Here is a 12,285-nt window from a genome sequence, read left to right as displayed (position 1 = left end):
AGCGGGGGGCGGGGCTGGCGGCGCGGCGGGGGCGGGGCCCTCCGCGGACGGTGGGGGCGGGGCTGGCGGCGCGGACTAGCAGGGGGCGGGGCTGGCGGCGGGGGCGGGGCTGGCAGCTGGGCCCAGCGAGGGGCGGGGCCGGCGGAGGGCACTAGCGAGGGGCAGGACTGGCGGCGCGGCGGGGGCGGGGCCGGCGGCGGGGGGGCGGGGCCGGCGGGGCGGGGCCGGCGGCGGGGGGCGGGGCCGAGCCCGGGGCAGGGCTAGAGGACGCGGGCACACGCGCGGGGTCATGCAGGTAGGCGTCCACGGCCGGCCCAGCTCTAACTCGGGTCCCAGGCCCGGCTCGGCGCCCCCCGGGCCTAAGCGCAGCAGCGCGCCGAGCTGAGGGCTGAGCCTGACCCAGAGCGAAACCGAAAGCGCGGCCTCCGTGACCCGATCTTCCCGGGGTTGGGCACGGGTGGCCTCCGAAAGCAGGGGCGTGGAGGGAAGGTGGGGTGTTCGCCGGACAATAGGGCTTTGGCTCCTTGGAGCAGGCCGGCTCAGAGCCGGGGGCCCGCTAGCGAGCTGGGAGCTCGGAACCGCCCGGGGTTTCTGGGCGGGCTCGTGGGGCTGGGGTTTAGGGGCCGGGCTAGGGCTCGGCTTAGGGGCGGGCCGGGACGGGCGGGGCGGGAGCGCTGCGGGGCTGTGATACTCCGGCTGGAGGATCCGAGCTTCAGCGCCAAGAGGCTGGGCCGGGCGTCCGCGTGTGTCCGAGAGGAGAGAGGCGGAAGCGGAGGTCTGCGCCTTGGGTCGGTCACTTCGCGGGAATGGGGCTTGTGGGGGGCAGGTGGTTCCCGGGGCCTGGAAAATAACAATCAGGGGTCCCAAACCTCGTGGAAATCTAAGCAGCACCGCTCCCCCCACCCCCAGGTGGCCATGACCGGGAGGGCCCGCAAAGAGGCGGTGCAGGCCGCGGCCCGGGAACTCCTCAAGTTCGTGAACCGGAGCCCCTCTCCTTTCCACGGTAAGTGACCAGGACAGAGGAGCAGGGTGGTGGCCCCTGTGCCCCCTAACCCCCTTCCATCGCTCTGAAAGGGCTCTTTTTCTGCAGCTGTGGCCGAGTGCCGCAGCCGCCTCCTCCAGGCTGGCTTCCATGAACTCAAAGAGACGGAGAGCTGGGATATCAAGCCGGAGAGCAAGGTACGTGGGGTGGGGTGGGGTGGGGTGGGGGCAGACCAGCAGATCCCTAGGCCAGGGCACAAAGTCCTTTGTGCCAGCTGGCTAGCTAATCCAACTCCCCCCTTGCCCCAGTACTTTCTGACCAGGAACTCCTCCACGATCATCGCTTTTGCTGTGGGAGGCCAGTATGTTCCTGGCAATGGTTTCAGCCTCATTGGGGCCCACACGGACAGCCCCTGCCTCCGGGTGAGGACCTGGGGCTGCTGCGCCGGGGTAGGGGAGGCATCAGGGGAACACAGGGCAAAAGGGAGTGGGCAGGGACAGAGCGGGTGTCTATTTCTGGAGCAAGGAGACTTGCCACCCCTTCTTCCATTCTTTGGGCCCTTCTCTGTCAGCAGTGTCCTTCCTTAGCTCTTGCTTCATCTGTCTCACCTCCAAATCATGCTACTCGACCTTCTCTACTGCTCACTCCCCATCGTCACGCTCAGGTGAAACGGCGGTCCCGCCGCAGCCAGGTGGGCTTCCAGCAGGTTGGCGTGGAGACCTATGGTGGTGGGATCTGGAGCACCTGGTTCGACCGGGACCTGACCTTGGCTGGACGCGTCATTGTCAAGGTGGGAACTGGGGTAGGACCTGGGAGGTTCTCACCTTCCAGCTCCAGACGATTGTGACCTTCCTTCAGGGGACCTGTGGAGAGCCCCCCAGGGAAGGGGCCGAGTGGGCCAGTCTGGGCTCCAGGATCATGTTGGTTAGTCTGGGTGAAGTGGGGGTTTTAACCAGCTGCGGTAGGGAAGCACTGTGGTCTGACCTGGCCCGGGGGGCCACAGTGCCCTACCTCAGGCCGCCTGGAACAGCGGCTGGTGCATGTGGACCGGCCCATTCTCCGCATCCCCCACCTGGCCATCCATCTGCAGCGAAATGTCAACGAGAACTTTGGGCCCAACATGGAGATGCACTTGTAAGCCTGGGGTCAGGGCTGTGGTGACTGGGAGGGATGGCTGGGGTGCCCAGGGATGGAAGGGGCCCGCTGGGACCTGGGACCCTGCTACCTAATGGTAGCTGCAGCCCGGTTATACTCTTGGAACCCAGCTGATGGTATCTGAGGAAACCTCATGGCTCTGCCATTTGGGAAGCAAGTTGGGACTCCAAGGACAAGGACAGTTTCCATTGGGAGATGCTTGAGCGTGGGGGGGTGCCCTGCCCCCCCCAGCTCTCCCCACACTTCCCTCACGTGTCTCCCCACAGAGTTCCCATTCTTGCCACAGCAGTCCAGGAGGAGCTGGAGAAGGGGACTCCTGAGCCTGGGCCTCTCAATGCTGCAGTAAGAGAGTCCTCTGCTCTCGAGAAGTGGGGGGCAGGGGAGGGGGAAGGGACTGATTCTCTGAGAAGGGGGAGGATAGAACAAGCAGACCTTCCTTCAAGCATGCTTCTGTCCTGCAGGATGACCGCCACCACTCAGTTCTCATGTCCCTTCTGTGTGCCCATCTGGGACTGAGCCCTGAGGATATCTTGGAGATGGAGCTGTGCCTTGCTGACACCCAGCCTGCGGTGAGGAATGGCTACAGGGACTCATGGGTGGGGATCGCCCACATCCTAGCCTACCCCAGTGTATCCCCCAAAGCTGCTCACCTCCTCGGCCAGTCCCCCATTTACTCTCTTCCCTCTTCTTCCCAATAGACACCATGTCCCTCTGCCTCTGGGCCAGAGGTTCTCAAAAGGGCACTTTCACACTCCAGACCTGCCTACTTGGACGCCTGCAGTGGCCCTGGGAATCAGCCCCTCCACAGATTCCCAAGGAGTTTCTGCTATAGGTTGTCGCTGTGTACTCTGACTCACACTGGCCCTGCACCTCTGAGGGCAGAAGGCCTGGATGTGGCCCCCCTTTCTCTGGAACCTGCCCTCGTGTCCCTCCCAGTTGCCCAAAGTAGGAGATTATGAAGCTTCTGGATGTTCGGTCTTGTTTGAATATGCACTGTTTCTGGGCTGGTCTCCTCTTCTCTTCATTTTCTTAGCTTTTTTACTGTCCGTTTGGCTCCCCTCCTTTCCCCCATCCAACAGGAACTGGTAGGAGCGTCACCCCCCTATCCCTCTGCTCCTGCCCAGCTCCATTCCTCGTTGTCCACTCAGCCCCACATAGCAGGAGCACAGCGCCCTAAGCTGGAGGGGGGGCGAGGGGCACTATACACAGATCCACCGAGGCTCACTCGAACCCAGACCTTTGGGAGCAGCAGGTGAGTTGGGGCAGAGGGTTGAAGGTTGGGCTGACTGCCGTGTCTTTCTAGGTCCTGGGTGGTGCCTATGAGGAGTTCATCTTTGCCCCTCGGCTGGACAATTTGCACAGCTGCTTCTGTGCCCTGCAGGTATGCAGCTGGGGCACCCCGGGCAGCACACACCACTTCAGGGAGGGGCCTTAGCTCCTCATAATGCAGCCTCATCCACTTCCCTCTGCTTCCCTTGCCCTCCAGGCTTACGCCCACCTAGCCCTCTCTCTGTGCCTTGGGGTCTCAGTGGGGCTGTCTCTCTTCCTCCCAGTCACCTTAGTGTCCCTTCCTTCTTTCTACGCTAGTCAGTTCTATTTCTTTCTTCCCTCTTGCCATCTCTTCTTTTCATACCTCTCCTTCCCGCCCCATCCTGTTCTTGGAGACAGGCTTTGGGCTGCCACAGAGACCAGGGCCATACCTGGGACCTGTATCAGCTTCTACAGCCAGCCAGCTGTGTCACCTTGTTGGAGTCCCGGTGACCTCTCTGGACCTCAATCTTTTCACGGGGGCCAATTAATTTATGTGCATTGTGTGGCTTTTTGCCTTTCCAGTATTCTCTGCTCCCCCCCCCGCCCCGCCCCATCTTGCTCCTCCTCCTGCCTCTCATGCAGGAAGGTATAGGAGGCGCAGCCCAGGTGGCCTAGCGGTTTAGCACTGCCTTCAGCCCAGGGTGTGATCCCGGAGACCTGGGATCGAGTCCCACATCAGGCTCCCTGCATGGAGCCTGCTTCTCCCTCTGCCTGTGTCTCTGCCTCTCTCTCTCTCTCTCTCTCTGTGTGTGTGTGTGTGTGTGTGTGTGTGTGTGTCTCATGAATAAATAAATAAAATCTTTTTTTTTAAAAGAAAGAAGGTATAGGAGCAGGCCCAAAGGGTGGTTCTCCCAGCCCAGGTAAAAAGGTCTCCTGCATGCCAGGCAATGCCCTGAGAGATGATGGCCAGTCAGAGCCCCAGCCCACTTCACTCCGGCTGACAGGAGGCAGGAGGGGAGCACGATCCCTCTGATGAGGTTGAGGTGTTGGTGAGCAGGGTTATGGAGGGAGGAGGAGTGAGGAGGATGCTCTTGGTCTCCCCTCTCCAAACAGGCTTTGATCGACTCCTGTGCGGCCCCTGCCTCTTTGGCCTCGGAGCCCCATGTGCGCATGATTGCTCTCTATGACAACGAAGAGGTACGTAGAAGGCTGTGTGGACGGTCTCTTTGGTGGAGGGTCCCCTCTGTGAAGCTCCCCGCAGCCAACTTGTACCAGGCACCCACCATAAGCCAGGGCGGTTCTGGGAGCCCCAAAGATGGGAAGGCCCTGCTTGTGCTCCCTTAGCACATGGTCGCCCTGCTGGCTCAGCATTTATCTAGCTTCCAGAGCATGACTTTGCCTCGCATAGCGCTGTGTGTGCCACACGGTGAGCTCCTCAAGGACACGGCCTCTGCCCTTCATCTGTAGTCCCCGGGCTCTGTGCGTGGTGGGGCCTCACCGTGGGCTCGTGTTAGGTGCTCTGAGATGCCGGAACAGCCTGAACATGGGGCATTCTCTTTCCTGAAACTGCACGGGTCAGGGGTAGCAATTCAGGACAGGACTCTGCCATCCTGAGCACCCGGCTTCTGTCTCAGGGTCCAGGCTGCCTGGTCCAGCTCCTGCCATCGTGTGGACACCGAGTTAGCAGGAGGAGAGGGAAGGACAGAGGGAGGGTGCGCGCCCCCTCCTTTTAAGGCACGACCGGAAGGTGGCATTCCTCACTGCCTGGTCCATGGAACTCAGCGTGGCCGTGTTTAGTTGTGAGAGGAAGCTAGGAGCGCCCTCTCTAACTGGGCAATTCTGTGCTTAGCTACAGTTGGATGTTTTGTTGTACAAGGTGGTGTGGATAGTTAGCATCTCTGTTACATGCATAAAAGACATTTGGGGGCAGCCCGGGTGGCTCCGTGGTTTAACGCCACCTTCAGCCCAGGGCGTGATCCTGGGGTCCCGAGATCAAGTCCCATGTTGGGCTCCCTGTATGGAGCCTGCTTCTCCCTCTGCCTGTGTCTCTGCCTCTCTCTCTCTCTCTCTCTGTCTCTCATGAATAAATAAATAAAATCTTAAAAAAAAAAAAAAAAAGACGCTTGGCCAGCATGGTGTCGGGCACCTGTGCTGAGCCCCAGAGCTGAGGGTAAGGGAAGGAGGAGGGGAGGCAGTGTAGGAAGCCCACAGGAAGTACTCCTTCTGCCCCGGAGAGGACTTAGGGTAAGTTGGGCCCCAGCCCACCATCAGGTTTTCAGTGGCACCGGGTCAGGGAAGTTACTGACAACACCCTGCATTCCTCATCCAGAGTCAGCGGGGTCCTGGGTGTTGGGCCCCCATCCCTGGCTTCCAGCTCAGGCCCCTGACCCAGACCCCAGAGCCAGTGTCTGCTCTCACCAGGTGGGCTCCGAGAGCGCCCAAGGGGCACAGTCACTGCTGACAGAGCTGGTGCTGCGCCGCATCTCGGCCTCCTCCCAGCACCTGACGGCCTTCGAGGAAGCCATCCCCAAATCCTACATGATCAGCGCAGACATGGCCCACGCCGTACACCCCAACTACCTGTGAGTCTGCCGGGCCGGGCGGTCCTCACAGCTGGAGACCCGAGCGGAGCCTAGCCCGGGGCCCCCAGCCTCCCCGCCTGCTCCTTCTTCCTCATCCTGGTGGGAAGGTCGGTGGTAGCCTCCTTTAGCCTAGGCCCAAGCAGTCAGAGTCGTGTAATACCCCGCCCGGGTGTGTCAAGGAGACTCTGTCTGCAGGCTGATTCCCTCCTACCCCTAGAGGCTGCCTGGAGCCCTGTGTGGCACACCTCTGGGGTCCTCCGGGGTCCTCCGGGGCTGGGTGGGAGGCAATGCTGCGCTGCCTTAGTGATGTTCGCAGGGGCGGCAGCGGCTGCTGACAGGCCTGCCTCCTGTTTGCCATCCCGGCCTTTGATCGTCTCTTACAGGGACAAGCATGAGGAGAACCACCGGCCCCTCTTCCACAAGGTGAGGTGCCCCTGTTTCTCCTGAGGGACTTGAGGGCTGGCTCTGGGCCCTGTCTCCCATGTGCGCCTCACCCCGCTTCCTGGTCTCCGTCTCCCCAGGGCCCTGTGATCAAGGTGAACAGCAAGCAGCGCTATGCCTCGAATGCGGTCTCCGAGGCCCTGATCCGAGAGGTGGCCAATAGTGTCGGGGTGCCCCTGCAGGTGAGGCCGGGTCCTGCCTGGGAGGATGTGCTAGAGGGAGTGGGGCGGGGGGCATAAGCGGACGGGCCCCCAGTGAAGGGGGGCACCTGGTAGTCAGCCCTTGGTGAACCCTCACCTCCAGTAGTGTGAGGACGGGTTTTGGATCTAGGCAGGGCTGGCATCAGCGCTGGTTGTGCTGTGGGGCTAGTCCCGTGACTGCCAACTAGGCTCTTCGTTTCTCTGACTCAGTTTCCACACCTGTAAAATGAGGCTGAGAGTGAGGCCTCTCCTGCTGGGTTTCTGTGAGAACTGAAGGTACAGTGTGCTTGCGGCCTGTGGGTTAGTCCTGCCTGTTTCCCACGTGCTCCCTGTGTCTCTCTTACGCAGCCTGGGGGCTTCCATAAGTGAAGTTCAAGGCTGGGGAGATGGGAACTCCCAACTGCTCATTTCCATCCTCCCCAGGGCAACGGCCCGTCTGGGCAGAAATAGGTAGAGGTGGAGCTCTAAGGGACTGGGCCCCGATGGTCCAGTGACAAATAGCACTTGGGCCCTGGTGAGTCAGGACTGGGACCCCCGCATCCTGTCTCCTGGCTCAGGGCTCTCTCTGCTGCATGGCGCCACCCCGCCCCCTGTAGACCCGAGTAGTTCTGTTCTTGGGGAGGCCTCTGTGGAAGAAGTGATGCTTTGAGCTGAGACTTCACTGTTGAGAAAGAGGCAGCCGTGGGTGAGTCTGCAGGGAGAGCATCCAGCAGAGAGACGAGGGCAGAGGCCGCAGGGGGCGCAGGAGTGTGCTGCGCTGTCTGGAGATGGAGCCTGGGGGGCAAAGGTGGGGTGAGAGCAGGGGTGGAGGGGGAGAAGCCTGCCCAGGCCAGTCGTGCAGGGCCTGCTAGGCCGAGGCAGGGGGTTTGCATTTTGTTCTGAGGCCGTGAGAAGACAGTGGGGGAGTTTTCAGTAACTCATAGCAGAAGCAGGACCTGCGTTCTTCACAAAAGTAGGAAACAAGAATAGAAATAAGAAAACATTAACTTGCAGGTGTTTGTGTATATTTGTCCAGATTTTTTTCTGTGCGTGTACGTAACACGTATTTTATAAAAAATGGAATCATTTTGGTTATATTTTTTGCTTTCTCTTCACTCTGAATTCTCTACCTTTTCATTTCAGTACATTTTTGTCATAGTAAATTTGTATCCAATCTAACGCACTGATCCTTTTTTTTTAAAAGCAATCTCTATGCCCGGCGTGGGGCTTGAACCCACGACCCCAAGATCAAGTCTCATCTTCTACCACCTGAGGCAGCCAGGCACCCTCCAGAGCATTTTCAGTTTTCCCTAGTTATTCCCAAAATACTCTTTACGGAGGTTTGTCCCACCATAGTATCGGTTCAGGGCCACATGTTACATCTGGTTGATGCATTGCTTAAATGCCTCATAATGTGGTGCAGCCCTCATCCTCCCCCCTTTTAAAGTAACCTTGATGGGGCGCCTGGGTGGCTTGGTCGTTTGAGCATCTGACCGGCTTGGGTCATGGTCTCTGGGCCTTGAGATTGAGTCCCGCTTCAGGGAGTCTGCTTGTCCCTCTGCCCCTCCATCTGCTCATGCTCTCTCTCTCAAGTAAATAAATAAAACCTTAAAAAAAAAACAAAATACATTGACTTGGGGCTCCTGGGTGGTGCAGCTGGTGAAGCATCAGACTCTTGGTTTCAGCTCAGGTCTTGATCTCAGGATTGTAAGATTGAGCTCTATATCGGGCTCTGTGCTCAGCATAGTCTCCTTAGGATTCTCTCTCCTCCCTCTACTTCCTGCTGGTGCACTTGCTTGCGCGCACTCTCTCTGTCTCTCTCTCTCTCTCTCTCTCTCAAATAAATAAATGTTTAAAAAAATAAAGTAACATTGACGTGTTGGAAGAAATGAGGCCCATTGTCTCATACAATATTTCACTTTCTGGATGCATCTGGTTGCTTCCTCGTGGTGTGTAACTGGTGCCTCAAGGCCCTGTGTTTTCTGTAAACTGGAATTCATACCTAAAAGTTTGTTAGATTCAAGTTAAACTTTTTTGACCAGAAGACATTCTGACTGATATGTCCTTAATTTTGCATCATACTCATATTATCTGCGCAATCTGCCCTCAATAATGGTAAGATTGAGCACCTGATTGGGGTTTCCTCCAATCCTTCCATCATATGGGGGGTTTCCTCCTTTGGCTGGACAGTAACCTGTGCGAGTGACGAGTTCCCTACCAGGCAGACACCTCATGGTTCTGACACCATGTTAATAATCCTTGCTGAGGGCAGCCCCGGTGGCACAGCGGTTTAGCGCCGCCTGCAGGCCAGGGCGTGATCCTGGAGACCCTGGATCGAGTCCCACGTCAGGCTCTCTGCATGGAGCCTGCTTGTCCCTCTGCCTCTGTCTCTGCCTCTCTCTCTCTCTGTGTCTCTATGAATAAATAAATAAAATCCTTAAAAAATAATAATAATCCTTGCTGAAATCAGTAATTTCATTCATCCCTTCTACGTGTCATCTCTTCTGCATGAATTAGCTGCTATTCTGGGAAGCAGAACTTTCTTCTCATCCACTAAGGCTATTTGGTTAACATGAAATATGGTTTCTACTGGAAAGACCAGATAAGTGCTAATTCTTTCCCTTAAATAATCAGTTTTCAAGGTGAAGCATATTAACAGCCACTTCAAATGGTGACACATAGGATTTTCTTTTCCTTTTCTGGCATGGAGTCAGATTTTCATTGGTTTAGTGTGATCTGATGCAGTATAATCATTTTTTAAAAGATTTTATTTATTTGAGAGAGTGGGGAGAGGGGCAAAGGGAGAGGGAGAGAATCCTAAGCAGACTCCCCACTGAGCACATAACCTGACATGGGACTTGACCCCATGACCTGAATTGACAGGATCATGGCCTGAATTGAAATCAAGAGTCAGGTGGTTAACCGACTGAGTCATGCAGGCTCCCGCTGTAGTCACTTTATTTCATTCTCAGATTGTCATAACTTTGACCAGTGGGAGTCCTTTTGGCAGGACTCAAAAGTTCTCTTTTTTTCTATATAACAAGAAATTGCAGGCTCATCTTGTTCATTTTCCTACCCAGATGTAGCAGCTTTGGATGGATGGTGATTTTAGAGACCAGAGTCTGGCACCATGACACCATGGTTATCAGGGGGGACAGTGCTTTGGGGTCATTTCTGATGACGTAGTTAGAAAATACTATATATTTTTTTAAAAACCATGAGTTAATACTATAATTCTTATTCTAAAAATAATAGTTACTACTGATCTGATTTTATTTATTTATTTATTTTTTTAAGATTTTATTTATTTATTCATGATAGTCACAGAGAGAGAGAGAGGCAGAGACATAGGCAGAGGGAGAAGCTGACTCCATGCACCAGGAGCCCGATGTGGGATTCGATCCCGCGTCTCCAGGATCGCGCCCTGGGCCAAAGGCAGGCGCTAAACCGCTGCACCACCCAGGAATCCCTGATCTGATTTTAAAGGTTTTTTTTAGAGAGCACATGAGAAAGAGAGCATGAGCAGAGGGGGAGGGGCAGAGGGAGAGGGAGAAGCAGACTCCCTGCTGAGCGAGCCTGCCATGGGACTCCACATCCCAGGACCCTGGGACCATGACCTGAGCCAAAGGCAGATGCTTAACTGACTGAGCCACCCAGGAGTCCTTGATTTATCTGATTTTATGAATCTGTTTTCCCTTACACTGAAAATCTTAATATTGAATGTCATGGTTTTCTTATTTGTTTTTTAACAGGATATAAAGAAAATGCCAATAGCAATATTTCTGAAAGCACTAACACTGCTGAATGATCGTTCTTTGTGTGTTGGGGGAGTGGGGGCGTGGGGACACAGTGTGTGTAAGTGAGAGGTTAATATAAACGGCACATTTTATTGTTTTTAATTCCCTTGCCTGCTATGTGGAGAAGGCATTCTTAATGGTAGGCAAGATAGCGGCAGCCGGAATTAGGGTGATGGCAATTCAGACAGGGAATGGGACCAGTCAAGCATCTGCTGTCCTTGGGGCCTGCTATTTAATGCAGGCTTTCCGTTTTCATTCTGGTCCCATCCACTCTCTGAGGGGCGGAAGTGGCCCCCTTCAGGCCTGCAGTTCTTAGGTGACTTCCTCTTCGGGTTTGATGAGCAGACACCACATGTTGTTCACGAGCCTCTCCTCCTGCCCGCTAGGATCTCATGGTGCGGAATGACTCTCCCTGTGGGACCACCATTGGACCTATCTTGGCTTCTCGGCTGGGCCTGCGGGTTCTGGATTTAGGCAGCCCCCAGCTGGCCATGCACTCCATCCGGGAGACCGCCTGCACCTCAGGAGTCCTCCAGACCATCACCCTCTTCAAGGTGACTGGGCTCCTTCCTCCCCTGGTGCTGGGGTTGGATGCTGGGGAAACATCACCATCGCTAGGTGGCCGGCTTGGGTGATGGGATCTAGCTGTCTGGGTGCTACCATGTAGGAAAGGAAGGGTCCCCATTCTTCTTGAGGCACAGGGGCCCCTGACTAGTCCCCAGAGGATAATGAGAGGACAGAGAGGAGATGAGAGATGAGAAGACCGGGGCATTTGTCAAGTGTGGGTGACGCACCTGTACCCCTCCCGCTGGGCCCTGTGTGGGCGGGAGGCGTGCAGTGGGTGTCCACTGATGCCAGATCTCATGTTGCTTTCTATTTTAGGGCTTCTTTGAGCTGTTCCCTTCTCTGAGCTGTAACCTCTTAGTGGATTGAGGCCTCTTGGAAAGACTTCTCTTACACTTGAGAAGTTGTCAGCCGAGCTGAAGCTGGATTATTAAAGTGGATTTTTCACTCAGCCTCATTCTGTTGTGTTTATTTGGAGACTGGAGGGGTGGGTGGGAGTTGAACCTGGCTTGACCTCTGGAACCAGAGCAGCGGGGCAGGTAGTGGGGTCAGTTAGAGTAGCCGCAGCTCCTGGGGGCTGATGCAGGCCATACCTCAAACCTCTTTCCCTTAAGCCCATGCCTGAGGTGGGCGTCGGGTAAATGGGCCCACAGTTGGAAGGCCCCCTTCCATCCCCGGTCCTCCCTTCCAGGAAGCGGCCTCAATGCTCCTCTGTTACCAGAACAGTCCCTGAGCCCATCTCAGTGCCATGAGGTCTCCATGCTCAGCACAAGACCTGGGCAGCCCCAGGCTGTGCCCCCACCTCCCCTCCCCATCTCATTAACTTTTATAAGCAGGCCCTTATTATTAAATGTTTTTCCTCTGGTTAATAATTTCCCCCATCCTTTGTCTCTTTTTCTCTTTTATCTCCTTCCTTCCTTCCTTCCTTCCTTCCTTCCTTCCTTCCTTCCTTCCTTCCTTCCTACCTTCCTTCCTTCCTCTTCCTCCTCCTCCTGCCCCTTCTCTTGTGTTCGTTCATCCCCCTTCTTTGTCTTACAGTTTGCCTATTTTGTCCCCCCCTGCCCAGCCCAGTAGTCTCATCAGTGCTAAGCGTGCTGGTGACACACTGGCATGCTGCACCGTGATGGGAGCATGGTCCCTTGGAGGCCAGGTTGCCGGGAGCTACTGCTGTGGATCTGAGCTCCCCAGGGTTGACGTGGTCCTAGGATTTCTGAATAGCAGAGACCAGGTGATGGCGCTTGATCGCCAAAATCTGTAGTATTTTCTGTTTGCTGGAAGCATGAGATACAAGTGTTTTTATTTCCCTTCTTGTCCTTCAGTTGAACTGAGTGATG

General features: G+C 56.0%; 1 protein-coding gene across 4 annotated transcripts; it reads left to right on the top strand.

Annotated features, from left to right (window-relative positions):
• The first annotated feature begins 244 nt into the window (after positions 1-244).
• On the top strand, positions 245-11,402 carry DNPEP (aspartyl aminopeptidase). 4 transcript variants are annotated; one of them, XM_055345534.1, is made up of 15 exons: positions 245-295; positions 910-1,003; positions 1,091-1,179; positions 1,291-1,404; positions 1,647-1,772; positions 1,986-2,116; positions 2,404-2,479; positions 2,599-2,706; positions 3,441-3,518; positions 4,502-4,585; positions 5,810-5,970; positions 6,354-6,393; positions 6,492-6,593; positions 10,774-10,941; positions 11,270-11,402. In XM_055345534.1, the coding sequence occupies exons 1-15, from the start codon at positions 290-292 to the stop codon at positions 11,318-11,320; spliced, it is 1,428 nt and encodes a 475-aa protein (XP_055201509.1). In that variant the 5' UTR covers positions 245-289; the 3' UTR covers positions 11,321-11,402. The 4 variants fall into 4 exon arrangements, with proteins under 4 accessions (XP_055201509.1, XP_055201510.1, XP_055201513.1 ...); XM_055345535.1 differs by lacking the exon at positions 245-295 and adding an exon at positions 316-489; XM_055345538.1 differs by lacking the exon at positions 245-295 and adding an exon at positions 705-775.
• The last annotated feature ends 883 nt before the right edge of the window (positions 11,403-12,285 follow it).

The sequence above is a fragment of the Nyctereutes procyonoides genome, unplaced genomic scaffold (assembly GCF_905146905.1).
Source record: "Nyctereutes procyonoides isolate TBG_1078 unplaced genomic scaffold, NYPRO_anot_genome, whole genome shotgun sequence".
Lineage (NCBI taxonomy): Eukaryota > Metazoa > Chordata > Mammalia > Carnivora > Canidae > Nyctereutes > Nyctereutes procyonoides.
The sequence above is the reverse complement of the archived record's forward strand: the minus strand, read 5'-3'. Positions and strand labels throughout refer to the sequence as shown.

Coding starts and splice junctions, on each gene's coding strand:
- DNPEP (XM_055345534.1), top strand. Junction 1,004..1,090: donor GAGCCCCTCTCCTTTCCACG/GTAAGTGACCAG, acceptor CTTTTTCTGCAG/CTGTGGCCGAGTGCCGCAGC. Junction 10,942..11,269: donor AGACCATCACCCTCTTCAAG/GTGACTGGGCTC, acceptor TTTCTATTTTAG/GGCTTCTTTGAGCTGTTCCC.